The sequence below is a fragment of the Peromyscus leucopus genome, chromosome 15 (assembly GCF_004664715.2).
Source record: "Peromyscus leucopus breed LL Stock chromosome 15, UCI_PerLeu_2.1, whole genome shotgun sequence".
NCBI classification, from domain to species: Eukaryota; Metazoa; Chordata; class Mammalia; order Rodentia; family Cricetidae; genus Peromyscus; species Peromyscus leucopus.
This window is the reverse complement of record NC_051076.1, coordinates 56,303,318-56,320,331: the sequence shown is the minus strand read 5'-3', so window position 1 is coordinate 56,320,331 and position 17,014 is coordinate 56,303,318. Positions and strand designations below refer to the sequence as shown.

General features: G+C 52.9%; 1 protein-coding gene across 16 annotated transcripts in view; it reads right to left on the bottom strand.

The window, feature by feature from the left end:
* Nfasc (neurofascin) overlaps nt 1–16,059 on the bottom strand; it is a 171,296-nt gene extending 155,237 nt beyond the window's left edge. For 9 of the 16 annotated variants that reach the window (XM_028876549.2, XM_028876552.2, XM_028876553.2 and 6 more), the window contains exon 1: nt 15,927–16,058. In XM_028876549.2, coding sequence (XP_028732382.1) covers nt 15,927–16,033 — 107 coding nt within the window. In that variant the 5' untranslated portion in view covers nt 16,034–16,058. Of the gene's footprint in view, nt 1–15,926 lie in introns of all 16 variants that reach the window. The other 7 variants (XM_028876557.2, XM_028876558.2, XM_028876560.2 and 4 more) reach the window with 2 other exon arrangements.
* Between the last annotated feature and the right edge of the window lie 955 nt (nt 16,060–17,014).

Here is a 17,014-nt window from a genome sequence, read left to right as displayed (position 1 = left end):
CCAGCTCCGGGTTCCAGCGCTGTAAAGCACAGCAAAGCAACACACGGCTAGGAACACGGGTGTGCAAGCCAGGCAGGCTGCTGCGGCTCCTGGCTTTGCTCTTAGGTCGCTGCACAATTTTGAGCAAAGCCCCTTCCTCGTGCTCACTTCCCCCCACGCAACCTGAGGGACTTGAGCCTGAAGTGTCCTGAGCTCAGGACTTAGGATTCCCGTAAGCTATCAGGGCCTCCTCATAACTCAGCAAGGCTGGTGAGACCCCTGTGTCTTCCTCCTATTGAGACTCAGCAGGAAGGGACGGATGTAGGGATGATCATGGTGGACCTCCTGGCTGGGAAGGTTCTTCTCGGGATATCTCAAGCAAACTGGATGAGAAAGATCTGGATTCAAGGCCCTGCTGCCATTTCCCAGCTGAGTGACACTGGGGGAAACCACTTTGCTCCGTGACACTCCAGCAGGGCTGCCGACTGCGCGGCAAAGGTGGAGTGGGGGGGGGCATACCTAGCACACAGGAAGCTCCTGACTCCATGTCTGCAGCTGACATGCCTTCAGTCTCACTATTATTACCGCCACCGCTGCCGCCGCCGCCGCTGCTTCTGCTTTGACAAAATCCAGGGATGGCGAGGTGCAGGCCATGACCTCAGCACATCCCCGTCCCTAACGATGGTATTCAGACCAAGTAGTCGTGGTCAGTTGACACTGTGTTCTCTCAATCTAGAATCACACCATTGGAGACTAGTCTGTCTTTTTAAAGAGGCTTAATGCTTGCCTTTCTCCTTCACACACACACATACACACACACACACAGAGACAGAGACAGAGAGAGAGACAGAAACAGAGAGAGAGAGAGGCCTTTTACAAGGACCACTGAAAACTCTATAGTAGAAGTTGAGCAAGTGCCAACTGCCCAGCTGTGGCTGAATATATGGCTCATAGCTGCCCCCATAAAGGCAACAAGGCACAAGCCAGCTAGCCAGTGGCCACAGAGCCAGGAAACAATGGGCTCTTCCTAGGCTTGGCTACCGAGTCCCGTGGCTGCTGAGACCAGGCCTTGGGGCCCTGCCAGCACCAGGAGAGTACAGTGCTGGTCACATGGTGTTCTGGGTCTTATTCACTGGAAGAGGTCTGTCATTGGGTGATTGTTCTCCACCCTCACTTAGGAACCAAGGTCCTGCTTCACACTAGACAGACGACAGACATCCACAGGCCAGGATCTGGGCTCGCCTGACCTTGCCTCACAGGCTGGATGTTCAACAGACCAACACTCTGGGCTGTGGCCTCACGGTGGTAATTACACCATGGCTGAAGTATACCAAGCTGAGGTGGCCTAGGACTAAGGACAGCTTGAGACACAGGGAATGGCCTCCGATGGGCAGTGGTCTCCAAACCCATGTCCCGAAACGTGCAACTCACTCCTACTTCGGTTTTGTTGATTGACGTCCTTGGGTCATTTTTCTCATCCTCTCTTGGTCTCCGTTTAAAATCAGAAAACTCATTCCAGTTTCCTCTCCAGCCTTTGACCCTGTGAGTGTGGCCAGCATGAAGGAAATCTGGGCTTGATTTCTGTCACCTCATTGGGAGCAGAGTCAGGACTCCATCTTTCAAGTTCCACTCCAAATGCCCCTCGGAGTCTTTCCAGACGCCACCGATCAAAATGTTCCCAATCGCTGCTAAGCTGAGGGAGTTCTTGGGTAGGAACCACTCATTTGCATTTATATTTCATTATCTTGCGTAGTGAGCCATCTGTACCATAAGTGGATGCTGCCCGGGAAAGCTTCCTCAACCAGGGTACAAAGTTTTTAAAGTGACAACGCCCCTTTGTTTCCTCTGTAATTCTTCAGGTGCCTGGCATGCAACTGAACACCTACCCAAGGCCCGAAGATGCTTTGATTGCTGGATCGCTGACCCCAAGCCATCTGGGTGCTCCTCTAAGGTGAGGCCTGAAGCTCTACTGTCAGGAAGTAGTGTGGGGAAACGGAGGCAACAGCTCACTTTCACCGGGCAATGGGGTTTGTGTACTTTCATCCTGTATGTGGCCCTTACGCACTTGAATCCTAACGACTCGGTGCAGGGTAAAGCAGCATTTAAATCCCAGGTTTCTAGATGAAACTAGAGAAGATTGAAGTCATTTGACAAAGGCCACACCAGCGACTACAGCACGCGATCAGGCCCAGGCAGTCTGACTCCGAGGCCCCTGCTCCCTCCCACACTGTGTGCACTCAGGCTCACCCACTGTGAGCCTCAAACAACAAACAAAGGGAGAAGAAGAACAGAGGAGAAGCCGAGAAACCATGCAACGCCAGATCAGCCTGAGAAACACGGAGGGAAGGGGGTAAGAAGTATGGGAAAGTCCAAGTGTGAGAGGCTGTACCAGTGTCGACATCTTGGCTGTCAGAGTGTGGGATGGTTTTGCAAGACGTGATCACTGGGGAACTGGGAAGGCCTTCACTTCACTTCATCATTTCCTACAAGTGCAGGGGATTAATTATAAATTTTCAATAATAAAACTAATATTAAAAGAACTACAGTCCTGCCGAGAGGCAGTGGCGTACGCCTTTAATCCCAGCACTCGGGAAGCAGAGCCAGACGATCTCTGTGAGTTCAAGGTCAGTCCGGTCTACAGAGCGAGATCCAGGACAGGCACCGAAACTACACAGAGAAACCCTGTCTCGGAAAAAAAAAAAACCCACAGTCCTAGCAAGCAGAGTATCTCTCTACCACTGAGGGGGTCACTGACTTCCTCTGGTCTGTCCCCAAATGCTACCAGCATCTGGAGATCTCCAGGTGAGGTCAGACAATGAGAAAGAACATTCTAGGTCTTGATCATTCCTGGTGTCATCTAAAATCTCCCTCTTTATTTTTCAAGGTTTCACCAAAAGAGCCATGGGGATCCAGGCAGTGGCACATGCCTTTAATTCCAGCACTTGGGAGGCAGAGCCAGGAGGATCTCTGTGAGTTCAAGGCCAGCCTGGTCTACAGATCAAGTTCCAGGACAGGTTCCAAAGCTACACAGAGAAACCTTGTCTCAGAAAACAAAACAAAACAAAACAAAAAAATTATAGAATGTATTCAGAGATGATTTTCCCCAGTCTGGATTGAGAAAGAGGCCAACCCAGGCCCCAGCCCTGACCCAATCCCATAGCAGCCTTCCAAACCTTTCCTGGAGGACCCCGACACAAAGGCCCCACTGCTGTGTGATAGATCTCTTTTAGGCCCCAGCTCCCTCACACCAATGACAGACACTTCCAGCACCCAAATGCATGCGCCCCAAATATCAGGGCAGCACAACACACCAACAGGATTAGAAGGCCGAGGGCCACCAGACGGAAGATGACATGCGGCAGCCCTGGGTGTCACCAGCCCATCTCACCCCAATCCCGAGTACCGAAGGCTCAATGCCGCTTCCCATCATGCTCAGGGCAGGTGGGACAGAGACAGCACAGGACATCGGTAGCAGAAAAACTCAGCACCAAAACCACCATCAAACTGGCCTTCCTGGTCTTGCATGGCGTGAACCATGGGTGGCCAGGCTACGGGTAACATGGCACCCATTTGTACTCTGGCCTACCTGGAAATCTACTTCTGCTGGGGAAAATATCATCAGAGAGAGAAGAGAGAATCCTAAGAAACGAAAGAGGCTAGGGAGACCATGGAAATGGAGCTTTAGAAGAAAAGCTATGGAAGCGGAACGGCGCATAACCCTCTGTGCTGAAAATCACACAGAAACAATTCACAACCAAAACTTCAGGAAGTCCCGGGGGGTCGTCAGACTGGTCCCAGTACAGGCCTCAATATCCCAGCACAGAATCCACAAGAGAAAAGCCAGCCAAATTAGAAGGCAGCCAGAGAGAAACCACAGCCAGCTGCACCTCAGTTAGAGTGATTAAGCTAGCCTCGACATGGCATTAACCTAGTCAGGTCCAGAGTCAGAGAACTGTCCCAGCTACGAATGAGTTAGCCCCTGAACTGGGTGGCTCCTCCCTCTAAGAGAACATGCAAGCTGGTCCTCTTACCCCCTTTTCCTGACCAGCTTGGCCAAGATAACTTCTGCTGGGTCGTATTCTGTGACCCAGGCATCGGTAGGGCAGCTGACGGGAGGAGGGGGAGCAGACATCATGGCCTCTGCTCAGTACTGGAGATGGGTAACCCGTTACCTTCCACCCAGGGAGAGGCACTGGCAACACACGGGGAAACGGCCTGATGACGTCACTCCCGGAAGTAAGGTGGACAAGGGGAGGCCCAAGGGACTGTCTCCCCTTCACGTTCCCCCTTTCTTTTGCTACTCGAATACAAAGTGAAACGAGGCAGACAAAACACATCAGACAGGTTCAGTGGTCCTGTCAAGCAGACAGGGGTCCCTGGGGCCTTCGGTGACACTTTGAGGAAGGCACCACAGCCTCAGACTCAGAGGTTGGAAAGGGCTGAGGACTGATCGGTGGCTCGAAGGTGTGGTGCCAGCCAAGCCTCAGAGAGCTCCAATGCTCAGACCTTCACTCTCTCAACAAAAGACTGAGCTGTTGGCGCTCCCCAGACCTCATCTCACTTGCAAGTGACCCTTGGACAAGAAAGGGGATCATCAGCAAGGCCAGAGCCCACGGCTGTGTGGGAGCTGATGACCGATGGTTAGGGGACTTCCAAATAACAAGGACCCAGATCCGTCCCAGCTCTGACACAGGTGTGCAACGCCTCACTCTAATGGAGATACAGTGTCTGACTCAAGGCTTATCACCCAATAAGATGGCATGCACGTTTAAATGGGTCTCTGGAGTGGACACTGATAGCCCCATTCTTAATCTGAGAGGATGAAAGCCACAGAGGGTCAAATAGCTTTCTCTACGCATCAGCCTTGATTGACAGCACCCTAGTCCGTGGCTTGTCTGCCATTCTACACTGGAATTGTCCTCGCTCACTTATAGACACAGGACGTTTACGGAGTTCCTGGCTCTGAAACACCCACTGTGAGCTGCTGTTCCCAGAGCAGAATTAGCCTGCTCTAAGCAACCAGACTCTGTGATCCCACGTGACTGATAGCCACGGGAGCAAAGACCAGAGCCACCAGGGCACATGGGCTGTGGCACCAAGTGGTAGCACTTAAGCATCCTGTAACCCGCTGAGCCATGCTCCATTGACTGTGAACTCCTGTGGGCCAAGCATCAGCAAGATGCTGCAGGATGCCCAGGGTAAGAAACGAGAGGCAGACGCAAGAGGGAAGAGAAAACCAACCAGCAAAGTAGGTTGGTATTAGACTAGCCTGGGGGGGGGGGGAGGCCTCAGTGCACACCAGCATGGCCTAGCCTGCAGAAGTTGGGATTGATTTGGTGGGGGTTAGGACACGGTGTTGAGATCTTGTAATATCACCCCTGCCCCTCGCCAATCCAGAAGATGTTTTCTAACATCTTGGTAGGATTCTGTTTGTCAAGGTGTGGTTTGGCATGCAGACTCACAGGCTCAGTCCAGATCTGCTGGTTCTATCAAGGTCCCGAGGATGTGTATATATATATATGGAGGCCTGAAGAGCACAGTGAGGGAGCCAGTGAGAAGCAGATTCCTCCCTAGCAGCCAGCCGAGGGTCCCTCCCTCGCTGCAGCAGAGAAATGCAACCCACCTTTTCCCAGCCAAGCAGCCCACCCTCTGGTAACTAGGGAAGGAGGCTGGGGTGACTTTTAGGGACGACATTTCCACCTCTTCTCCTGTCTCCTCCAGTTCTGTGCCTGGACTTGCGTCTGGGAACGCCATGTCCTAGGACTGTGAGAGTCCCAGCAAACCCTCAGTGACCAAGGGGAACCTGCCACCCTGCCACCCTGCCACCGTTTTAGCAACGGGGAGAAAAGGATGCCCCTTCCCTTCCGCACAGTGCCCCTTCCCACTGTCCCCTCTAAGCGCCTTCCAGTGCCCTCTGCATGGAAGAGGTGAGCTCAGGAGAGCACTGCCTTGCTTCGCCCCAGTGACACCCACACGGCCTGATCACCCATAAAGACGGCACTGTCGATTCAGGCATGGAGCTGGCTGGTACCAGCCAAGCTCGTGAAGGAGGGAATCCTCTGAGATGGCCAGACAGAGGCACACACATCATCCACCCTCCAGCAGCCTGCACTCCGGCCCCCACCCCACACCCAAGCTAGCCCTTCTGTCTTTGTTTCTATCTATCTATCAATACTCTGTGTGTCATTTCTCACACGTGCCTGCCTTGGCGTTCCCATGAGACCAGGAGCAACCCTGCTCAGCTCCTCCTTTGTCGTTGCCCACAGTACCGAGCGTGGAGACTTACACCCGGCAGAAGCTCAATGCACACTGTTTGTATTCACGTGCACACTCTTTCGAGGGGTTGGACCCCTCGCTCCGGGCTAACAAAGAGCTACTCACAAGCAGGCGTTTATTAAGGACACGCCTCAGCACACTGGGTTTCTGTAGGAGAAACAGGATGACAATAAGGTGTCCCCTGAATAGGCATGCACCCTGGTTTGAGAGATCACACACACCGTGGCAAGTCTGAGGCCAGAACCTAAGGATATCAAGCACATCTTATCCCACACACTGTGGCAGTCTGATCCACCACAGAGGAAGTTTCTGTTCTGTCCCTTTGATATTGGTTGGCATTTGTTAACATTTCCCCCTAGAGTACCTTCCCATTGGGCCTCACCACCACCCGAAGCCACGCCCACTACAGCATGTGAACAGGATGAGAGTAAAGATACCCAGAGGTTAGAATGGAGGTTACAGCAAGACCAGAACCTTGCCTACTCAGTGCCAGCAACGCGACACAAAAGCACCTCATCTCTGCTCCTTTCCTCAGTACTAGGCTTCCAGGGACACACACACACACACACACACACACACACACACACACACACACACACAGCTGCACTTGCCCATCCAAAGCTCCAGAAAAAAATCTTGAACTAGGCCCTGGATATCTAGCCAGAAGTTAAGGTGCCCTCCCTCTGGGTTTTGTGAGCAGAGGCGTGCTGAGCAGTGGGTAAGCTTGCTCCGACTGTAAAATAAGTTGTAAAGGTGGAAACAGTGAAGACACAAACTTCCACTGGTTTCAGCATGAAACGCTCTCCAGCAGCATCAAGTTCACTGCCATTCAAATGTCTGCTTTGCTCTGGGCCAAAGAGATCAAGGTACACGGGACCAAAAAGCAAGGACTGGTGGCCTTGCCCAAGGGTTCGGACTATACAGAAAAGCTGTCATGTCTAAAACAATGGCTGCTCCCCACGGTGGTCACTTACATTCGACTTGATTCAAATTTCAAACGTTGTCGTTTTTTTAAAACACACACTTGGGGGTGGCGCCTGAGACACGGCACACATGTAGCAGTCAGAGGGCGTGCAGATCTCAGGGGTTAAACTCGGGTCGCCAGACGTGGAGACAAGCACCTTCAGCCAGTTTACCCACCTCCAAAATCTAAACCTTGAGCACACCTGTCATCTCAGAGGCATGGGGAGGAGGACTGTGATTTCAAAATCAGGGTGGGCTACATAAAGAGCCTGTCCCAAAAGAAATAGTTTTTTTTTTTTTCAAACCTTCAGTCACATGAGCCATTTTTTTTTTTTTTTTTTTTTGTTTTGTTTTTTGGTTTTTCGAGACAGGGTTTCTCTGTGTAGCTTTGCGCCTTTCCTGGAACTCACTTGGTAGCCCAGGCTGGCCTTGAACTCACAGAGATCCGCCTGGCTCTGCCTCCCGAGTGCTGGGATTAAAGGCGTGCACCACCACCGCCCGGCACGCATGAGCCACTTTTCAAGGCCTTGGCAACCACTCAGAACCAGCACCCACTATTTTAATGGTACGGATACAGAGCACTTCTAGCAGAAGCGGAAACAGAAAATTCGGCTGGATGGTGTTCACATCAAACGTGTGTGTATGGTCTTAGGGAACTCCCATTTTGCTTGGGTCTGCTGGAGGGATGTCAGGTGCTCTAGTGGAAACTGAGGCAAGGCGGTACATTTTCTCAGGGGCTCTCACACACGAAGACTCTGAAATGAGCCTTGCAGGCTTCCTTCTGGGTGATCTTAGCACACATGTACACACCTGCACACTCTCAGTGTCCTTCAAGGGACACACCCTTTTGCTTCCATCACAAGGGTGGTAGAATTAGATGCTGTGAACAGCTGGCTACACAAAGGTCCAAACTCTGCCTTGTTCTAGATAAAAATCACTTCCTGGATGCTTTGGGTGATTCTAAGCAACCCTTGACTGTGCTTCAGCCTGACCTCCTGGGGGAGAAGAAAACAAAAACCTCAGGTCAGCACTGAGGACAGCGGCAAGCTCCCTCTGAACGGAAGGGAAAGTTTCGGCAAGGCTCCCAACACCTCTTGGGAAGAACGGGTCTTCAGAACCACTAGATAGGAATGTTTCCTCCCCAGCCATCACACCACATCCTTGTTGTCTTCAATGCAGGAGCCTCAAAAGCTGTTCCCCACAGGGCCCCAGGCTGAAAGGTAAGTTTCTTGCTTGGGTCGTGGTCGTAGCCCTGCAGGCCAGTTCACCACGATGGCCACAGCACTGCCTCCTCCTCCATCTATGACCCTGCTCCCTTTGCCTAGAAGGGCCACTGCCCTACCTCTGCCTCTCGAGAGACCCACGCCAGCCCCGCCACTCTTCCAAACCTCCGCCAAGGACTACAGCTTGCATCCATTTCCTCCCTTCTCCAGCATCCCAAGGCAAGCCTAGTTTACATGGTGCTTTAGGGGCTTAACTACACATCATCGGGGAGTAGGTACTAGGTTCGCATGTAACTTTTAAGATTCCAGGTGGCCCGTATGCGGAAGAGCTGGCTTTGCCAGCAACTAGCTGCACAGCCACATAGAAGTCACACCACACACAGTGCCCAGCCTCCGTTCCTTGACCAGAAGAATAATGACCTTGGACTAAGACACTTCTAATACTCATGACACCAGCATTCTCCTCAAACTAGCTGCCAATGAAATTGCTATGCAGGTAATAGAGGCTACGAAGAATACTTCGGATGCCACGCACAGTATATAAAATCGAGGCAGAGGCCAGAGCTGAACTTAGCCAGAGCATCCTGAGTGAATTCCCACCTCAGGTTTCCAAGGTTTCCATTCCACTCCACCTGTGATGACGACCTAAAAGAGATCTGGTTTCTGTTCTTTCCTACTCCAGTACTGGAAAACTGCGTATGTCCTCAGAGGCATTTTCCTAAAGAACATGTCACCGCCAACATGGAAAGGTACCCACGCACAGCCCGGAAGCCATGTCTCACATGCAGACATTTCCCTCACCTGAGTGAATGGGCGGCCTGTGGTAGAGTACCTGACTCCATGGCTGACTGCGCAGAAGCCAAATGGGTGTTGGATAATAACCTAAAGCCTAGGTGTTGGTGATGCCCTCATAAAGCCGACTGTCCTCATTAGTCAAGACATGGCTTGTGGGAGAAGCTGGCTTCAGATTTCAGCCCAATGGTCTGGTCCCTGTCAAAATGAGAGTGCTAATACCTCATCCTATTCACATCCTATTCTCAAAGTACTCACCCTTTCTGTCTACACACAGTGAGGTATAGTTGTTCCCCACTTATGAGAAGAGGAATTGCTGACAGGAATGTCTAATGGCGCTCACACAGCAAACGGAGATCAAACAGAACCTAGTTGGAATAATTTCATCAACATAAGCAGTATATGCACACGTGTGTGTGCACACACACATGCACATACACAAAAATATTCACAACCTTAGAGAGCTTTTAGTAACAAAACGAGATGAGTTCTAAACCTCACTGAACTCAGTACTGGAAACTTCCGTTAAATACTTGGTTTTTTGTTTGTTTTGTTTTGTGGGGTTTTGTTTTGTTTTGTTTTTTTTGTTATTTTAAGTCCTGCTGGAGCCAACTGGCCAGCATCAGTGGTTGGAAATGCTCATCACTGGGGCAAGTCCTCAGAACTGGTCTGCCAGCCATTCACTCTCATCCCAGAGAGTCACAGGATCTGAGGACCAAACCGAGCACCTGGTCAGCGCATCCCAGCTGGCCTGACCTGCATCCAGGAAAGTTAGTTTAACAGGAAGCCATGGCTTGCCCATGCCAGGAGGCTTGCCCCAAGACAGCTATGCTAAGTGCTCAGAGAAGCAAGGTGGGGAGACCCCAGCAGGACTGGGGAAGAGGAAGAAAGATGCTTATATTTGGGGTCCCTGTACCTTCTCTCCTAACAGCTGTGAGCAGCGAATTTTCAGGCACTCCTGTCCTAAGACCCACAGCAGGTACTTCCTCTCGGATAATAAAGACTAATACCACAGTCCATAGATCATACAGTCTGAAATCAGCAGATGTCCCTTAGATCTGAACCTACAGCACACAGGCAGGGTCTTAGCACCTCCATGTTGCTGTAGGGAGACGGTTATCCCTGACCAGCCAGCAAGTGTCTCAGAATAGTCAGGCATTGCTGCTGAGAATGTTCACGTCTCATTTAAGGGCAGAACTAGGCAGGAAACTAAGGATGCGGTGCTGGGTGGGGTAGGTTAAACCATGCCAAAAGGGAGACCACATGGAGGGCAAGAGCCTTCCTCCAACTCCAGGTGCCCAGGACTTATCCTAAGACCAGCAGAGAAATCCTCCCTTCCACCCCCAGAGCTGATCTGGGGCCTTTTATCTCGTTAACTTTGTTTATGGTGATCCTGTAAGAGGTTCTGAAACCTTCCAAGCCCCTCTCTAATTAAATTCATTAGAACAGATTGGGGCTTTCTTTCTGGATCTCAGAAAAATTAACAACACAATTAGCATCATAATGATGAGAGGGTGAGGGGGGCTGCCAGGGAGGCCCATGGCAGGGGTGAGTGGGGGGCTGGACCAGAGGGAGGGAAGGAGAGGAGCAGGTGAAGGAAGAGAGACAGCCGATGTGGCAGCTGCTTCTCTAAGGAGGGGGTGCAGGAGCAGAGTGGATGACCCCACAGTGCCCCGGAGACCTCCAGATCTTTTCTTTTGAGAGAGTAAAGCCAGCAAGAAATTAATCAACGCCACAAACCCCAGAGAACTCACAGAAATCTTCCAGTTTTACAAAGAAAGAAACACAGCTAGTTTTTATCAGGGATGGGACCAACACGTGCCTTTTAGGAGGATGCCCTCCCTACGCCCCACCCCCACGAAGGTCTGTGTGTCAGGAAGCCATTGGGGAGCAGGCCAGGTGAGGCAGGCCACTCCTTTCAGAGAGAGCCCAAAGCTGCCAAGTGTCCATCCGATGGGTGTCCTGCGTGACCTCAATGGCTGGGCAGGTCCTACTGTACGGCGTCACCTCCCTAAGTCCCCTGATGTCCTTTTATCCTGAACCGACTGACAGATCACACCTCCCTGAGAAATGTGACAGTCTAGGTCCTGAGCAGCAGAGAAGGCTTAATCACAGGTGTTCTCGGTGTGCCCCCCCCCATCTCTATGTCTTTCAGGAAACAGGAGGTACTCAAGATGCGTTCTGAGCCACTCTGGTACCCCCTCCACTTCTTTACTGTTCTACCAGGGCTTGGAAAGCTCAGTCTCACACATCAAAGAGACGTAGGCTTTAGTGTCAAACATGGAGACCTAAATTCTAATTCTGCAAACTCACCCATTCTATAATCTTCAGCCAGCAATAACCTCTGGGGAGTCTGCGGTTAGCTGTAAAACCGAATCCGGAAAAACACCTGTTTTTGCAAAGCCTCAGGAGGAGCAAGAGAGAGGGTACACAGCGGGGTGCCTCGCCTCGTAAGCACTCAACAAGGAAGACTCAGCTACTCTGCTGCTCATGTTTCCTGGCTTGTCTCAAGACCTAATGAAAGGAGCCTGGCTCCAGGGTTCTCAAGCTGGCTGGGCGATCTGACAGATGCCCTGGGTCAGCAACACTGTGGAAGTGCCTACTTAAGCTCTTAGGGCAGCCATTGGCTTCCAGGCTCGCCTAATGTCCCAGAAACCAAGTCCTAAGCACTCAACCTCTACCCTGCGGCAAGGTCTGGGCCGTCGCTGGTCACTGAGTCACTGCTCAAAGGCTTTGCCATCAAACTGTGCCGCAGACAGGGGTCTAGCCAGAGGTTCACCACCACTGCAGATTCCGTCTACTGTGACCCCCCAGTCAAGCTCCTACAATACCAGGGACTCTTCAGCCTCTGTTACAGCATTTCTTATGTGAAGTTTTGGTTTCAATTCACTTCTTTCCAACTTACCATCCAACACCTTGCACAGACCCTGACACAGGCTCAAAGGTTCAGGGCACGCTACTGAAATGATGTGTGGGAGCAAGAGAGGCTACCCGCATGTGAGTGGGCTCTCCAGATCTTTTACCAGCGCATCTATGGAGGTTGGTGAGAACCTGCTCAAGTGTGTAACTTGGAAGGGTTTCCCCTGTTCATCAACCTTTCCTCCCATAAAGACATACATAATGCCTGCTGCCTGATTCTGGCCTCCTTATGACCCTAAGACCCCACCCCCACCTCACGCATCAACTCACTGTGTTTCCCTGCACGTGTTTCTGAGAATGACTGTGTGCAGTACCCATACTGTGCCTTCATCAAACTGGGAACTCCCTGAGGAGTTCTCCTCTGAATGGCTCTGACATTCCAGGCACTTACAGGCCATACTACGGCTGTAGAATACATGTTCATGGGAGATGGGACTTGGGAAAGCTAAGTAACCTCCATCTTGTCCCAGAAGTCCTTATGGGTGTTTCTCCACCAAACTGCAGCAGCACCTGTACCAGGGTTCAGCTCCACACAGAACCACCACCCTCTTGCTGCTTAAGCTAGGGATCTGCTAGCACCTCGAGCCTCGCCTCCGTCCCCACCCTTTCCCAGGCAGTCAATGTCAAGATCAGCTCTGAGCTACTATTCCAGATGGCTGTGGGCAAGAAGGTCTGGTACCCGGGATTGGGGATCCTGCCGTTCAGCATCCTTGTCTGCGCACACTCACTCAGGCTTATCTATGTGATTTGTCTGATGACCTGTCCACCTCGTCCGTTACACCAGGGCTCTGAAACACCTGACTCTGCCCTTGCTTTTCCTCTCTGATCTCAGTGGCAGCAAATCACAGGGTAAATATGCAACCTGTCTGACTTAGGTTTCTCTCCTTCATCCCCCCATGGCCTCCCTCCAGCCAAACACAGTAAGAACACGACTATTCTGCCCCTTCCTTTATGACTTCCCAAATATTTCTTCTTTTAAAGACAGAGAGAGAGGCTCACACACCCCCAACCGTTGGGCACTTTCAGAGATCTCTGGCCTCCAAACCAGCCAGGGAGAGAATTATGTCGCCAGAAGTGGGAGCGAGTTGTGACAGATGATCAGAGGCATCCTGTCCCCGAGTCACTGCAAAAAAAAAAAAAAAAAAAAAAAAAAAAAAAACAAAAAAAAAAAACCCAGGACCCTCCTGTGAGCTGCCCCCACCTCAAAGCCAGAACGGAACCTCCAGATCTCAACCACCTCCTCAGCGTGCTGCTGAAAGGACCAGCCATGTAAAACCGAGCCTGTTTCAGTCCACAGGGAGCCACCCCAGCAGGCGGTTCCACCTGAGCCAGCCACCGAAGCACCCTTGGCAGGTCCTGCCCCAGCTCTCCGGGGAGCTGGCTCTGCCGTTAGTGTGCCTGGATTTAACTCTCGGTAGCTCCTGTGATGCCAAACGAGGGGGCAGGGGCTGAGAGTCGTGGCACAAAACTGGGAGATATGTAGGCTGTTATCAGAAACCCCCATCTGACCTGAGCCCCAATCAAGCACTCCAACGTCAGAGCCTTGATCCAATCAGCTCCCGACAACAGCTGCAGGTGATGCTTCCCCGATACCAGGAAAAGCTGGCAGCCTGGAGGCCCCGATGCCAGGGGAAGCTTCCAGCCCTGCCCCCACTGGTGACGGGGAGGGGACAGAGAAGGGGGACAAAGCCGGGGTAGTCCGTTTCCCAGCAGCACGTCCCCTGCTGAACACGGTCTGAGGGCCGTACGGAATACCACATCCCACATATCAGTCCACAGTCTCCAGCACCCCAGTATTCCAACCAGGGCCGAGCTGCAGTTTGTGCCTGACCCCCTCCATTAAGCCTCTGGATTTCAGAGGAGGCTCTGAGACAGGGAATGGGGAGGCCGGGCCCCTATTTTACAGAGGTAAACACAATTTCTGGGGTTGTGTCTTTTTTCTCGGTAACATCATATTCTCTCTCTCTCTCTCTCTCTCTCTCTCTCTCTCTCTCTCTCTCACACACACACACACACACACACACACACACACACACACACACCTTCAGCCTAATCCAAAGACTAAAGGTAGAAAATTTTCTCTCTCTGAAGAACCCGCTTTTCCGGGACAAAAGGTGAAATGTACCGGATGGGAAGCAGCTCCGGCCTCTCTCTCCTATGTCTCTCCTGCATGCAATTCCACCTGATCAAGCATCTTCAGCCAAAGGGAGGACAGAGCTCCCCCCCCCTTCCTCTGCCTACCCCCACAGCCACATCTGGCAGGGCCCCGATTACAGGGGTCTTCCTTGCTCCACCCCTCCCCCCACTCCACCCCTGCCCGGGGCGGCTTCCACTTAGGCTTAAGTTCTATGAGATCTGAACCTACCCATCTCTAGCCCTATTCAAACCACATCTCCTGCCCACCCAGGTCTGTGGGCTGTGGCCTGCCCTTGCCATGCTGGAGATGGGATCTGGGCCCAGCAGAGCTCACCTCAGTTCCAAGGTTAGAGGAGACTCACCAGAGCCTCCTATCAGGAAAAGAGAAAGGCAAGACGAGGAATATTATCATCCCCTCTTCTAGACTTAGAGGAGGCATCTTTGTCCAAACACACACACACACACACACACACACACACACACACACACACACACACACACGCCCTGCCAGAAGCCAAGGGAGGACTCAAAAGCAGACCCCGGCTCAGGGAATGAGAGGGGCTGCTGCAGAGACCAGAATCTCAGTGATTCAGCACTCTGCCCACTCCCGCCCCGCCAGGGGCCACACTCATGACCATTCCCGATGCCAGAGTGCTGACTTGGAAGCTGAGGGAGAATCCTTGCCAGGACCCCCAATTTCAGACGCTCCAGCCCGGAACCCGGGACAATTCTCAGGAGCCTGGGACCATTCCCTCCGACCTGCCTCTTCCCCCAGCCTCACGCCCTCCCTGAGCTCGTCTAGGAAACAAACTAGAACAGTTCCAGGAGGGGAGAGGACCACACAGTGGCCTGTTCACCCAAGTCTCTCTCTCGGCGAGCTGTGAACAGGCTCCAACACGCAGCAAAGGGCTTTAAGGAATTGCACCCACAGCAGCGAACACCTGGCCCGCAGAGCCCTAGGCCTCTGTGGCAGAGTAGGACGCTGCATGAGTGGGTAGGCTGAGCACAAGCCTCGTCAGCGCAGGGTCTACACCACCAGGAAGGGCAGGTGGAGAAGGTGATGGGGAGTAGGCCAGCTAGAAGCCAAGGAGAGAAGGGGAGCTGCTCCAGAGGGAGTATGCTGGATGAGGAGACAAGGAAGCCGCTGAGAAGGGGCTGGGACAGAGGGGAACTGGAAGGGAGCTAAGGAGACCAGCACAGCGCAAGGCCACTGGGTCAAGAGATAGAAAAGGATGCCGGAGGGCAAGCAGAGGGGGCGCGGGCGGGGCAGGAAAATAGAGACGGAATGGGGAACTGAAGAGTGAGGTGTGGAAGGAAGAAGCATGGGGGTGGGCTGGCAGGACGCAAAAGATGAGGCTGAGACAGAGAGGAGCGGGGAAGAGCGAGGAAGAGGGATGGAGTCTGAAAGGGTGTTGGGGTGGAGAGGGAAGAGAGCGGGGAGGGAGAGACCGCCAGAATCCGGTGGATTCCGGGCAGGTGGCTGTGCGCAGGGAAAACGGCACAGGGATGTGGATGGAGGGGGATGGGGCAGGTCGGGGGATGCAGATGGACAGAGAAGGGCGGAATCGAGGAGGTGCCGCTCCATGGGCTTCTACGACCCTGTACTGCTACCCTACCGGGTGTCCGCGCTCGCCTTACCTCCAGGAGCTCCAGCTCCAGCCCTGGGCGCAGTCCCAGATGTCCGCTGCCGGCGCCGCCACTTCCCCCGCGTCCCCTGCAGCGCCTCTCGCTGCCAGCCGCCGCATTAGGGCAGAGACTAGCCCGTGCGCGCCCCCGGGCGGCCGGCGCGTCCCCGACGGCCTGCGTGCGCGCCCCCGAACCCCTCCCTGCGCGCGAGGACCTGGGACCAGGACTCAGGAGCACGGGAAGATGCTCAGGTGCCACCACCCGCCCAGCGCTCTAAGGAATAACTCCCAGAGCCAGAGTCTGGGATCCCTGTTTCCTCACTTGATCTTGGGCGTTCCTTCCGCAGAGTGGCACTCAGTGTCGCAGGACCTGGAGCCAGAACTGTGGCAGGTCTGTCCTGTTTATGACCCCTTTATCTATGACTTCTTAGGGTCAGGAATTTGTCCACAGCTTTGGAGGGCCTAGCAATGCTCATGGTCTACCCTCCAAGTGTTGCATGGATGGAAGAGTTGTCCATCCGAAACTGACAAGGGGAAAACCTTGAGAAGATGGCAGGCAGCTCTTGTTTTAAAACTGGAAGATGTGTTATGTGCACGGGAGACTCGGATTACTGTCCCAGATTTGAGTTAGAGTGGGAAAAGCCTTGAACCTGGAGACCACACATCCAAATGTTAGCTCTTGCCTAGTGACTGAGCAGGTGTGCGAGCATGCAAAGTGGGCCACATCTTTGCGGTGAGTGATCCCTCCTCCTTGACGGGGAGAGCCTATTAGGCCTCAGCTAATGTGCGCCGCCTCAAAACAGTAAGAAGGCCCAATCAGAATCTTCGTCTTGAAAAAAGCCATTGGAAGCGGCTAGTTCAGCTCCCCACCCAAAGCTTCAGCCCCCTAGACAGTACCCCCTCTGAGATTCCTTCTGTGCTCACACCCAGGTACCACCTTCACTGGGACCTGACCCCCCTCTGCCTGCCTCAGCCCTGCCCCACCCCCAACCAGTGTGCTCAGGAAAAGACAGGATAGAGATCCTTCCTGCCTCAGCCACTGACAAAATACCCTCTCTTCAGCTAGGGGCTTCCAAAACCCACAGTTGCAGATAGACAGAG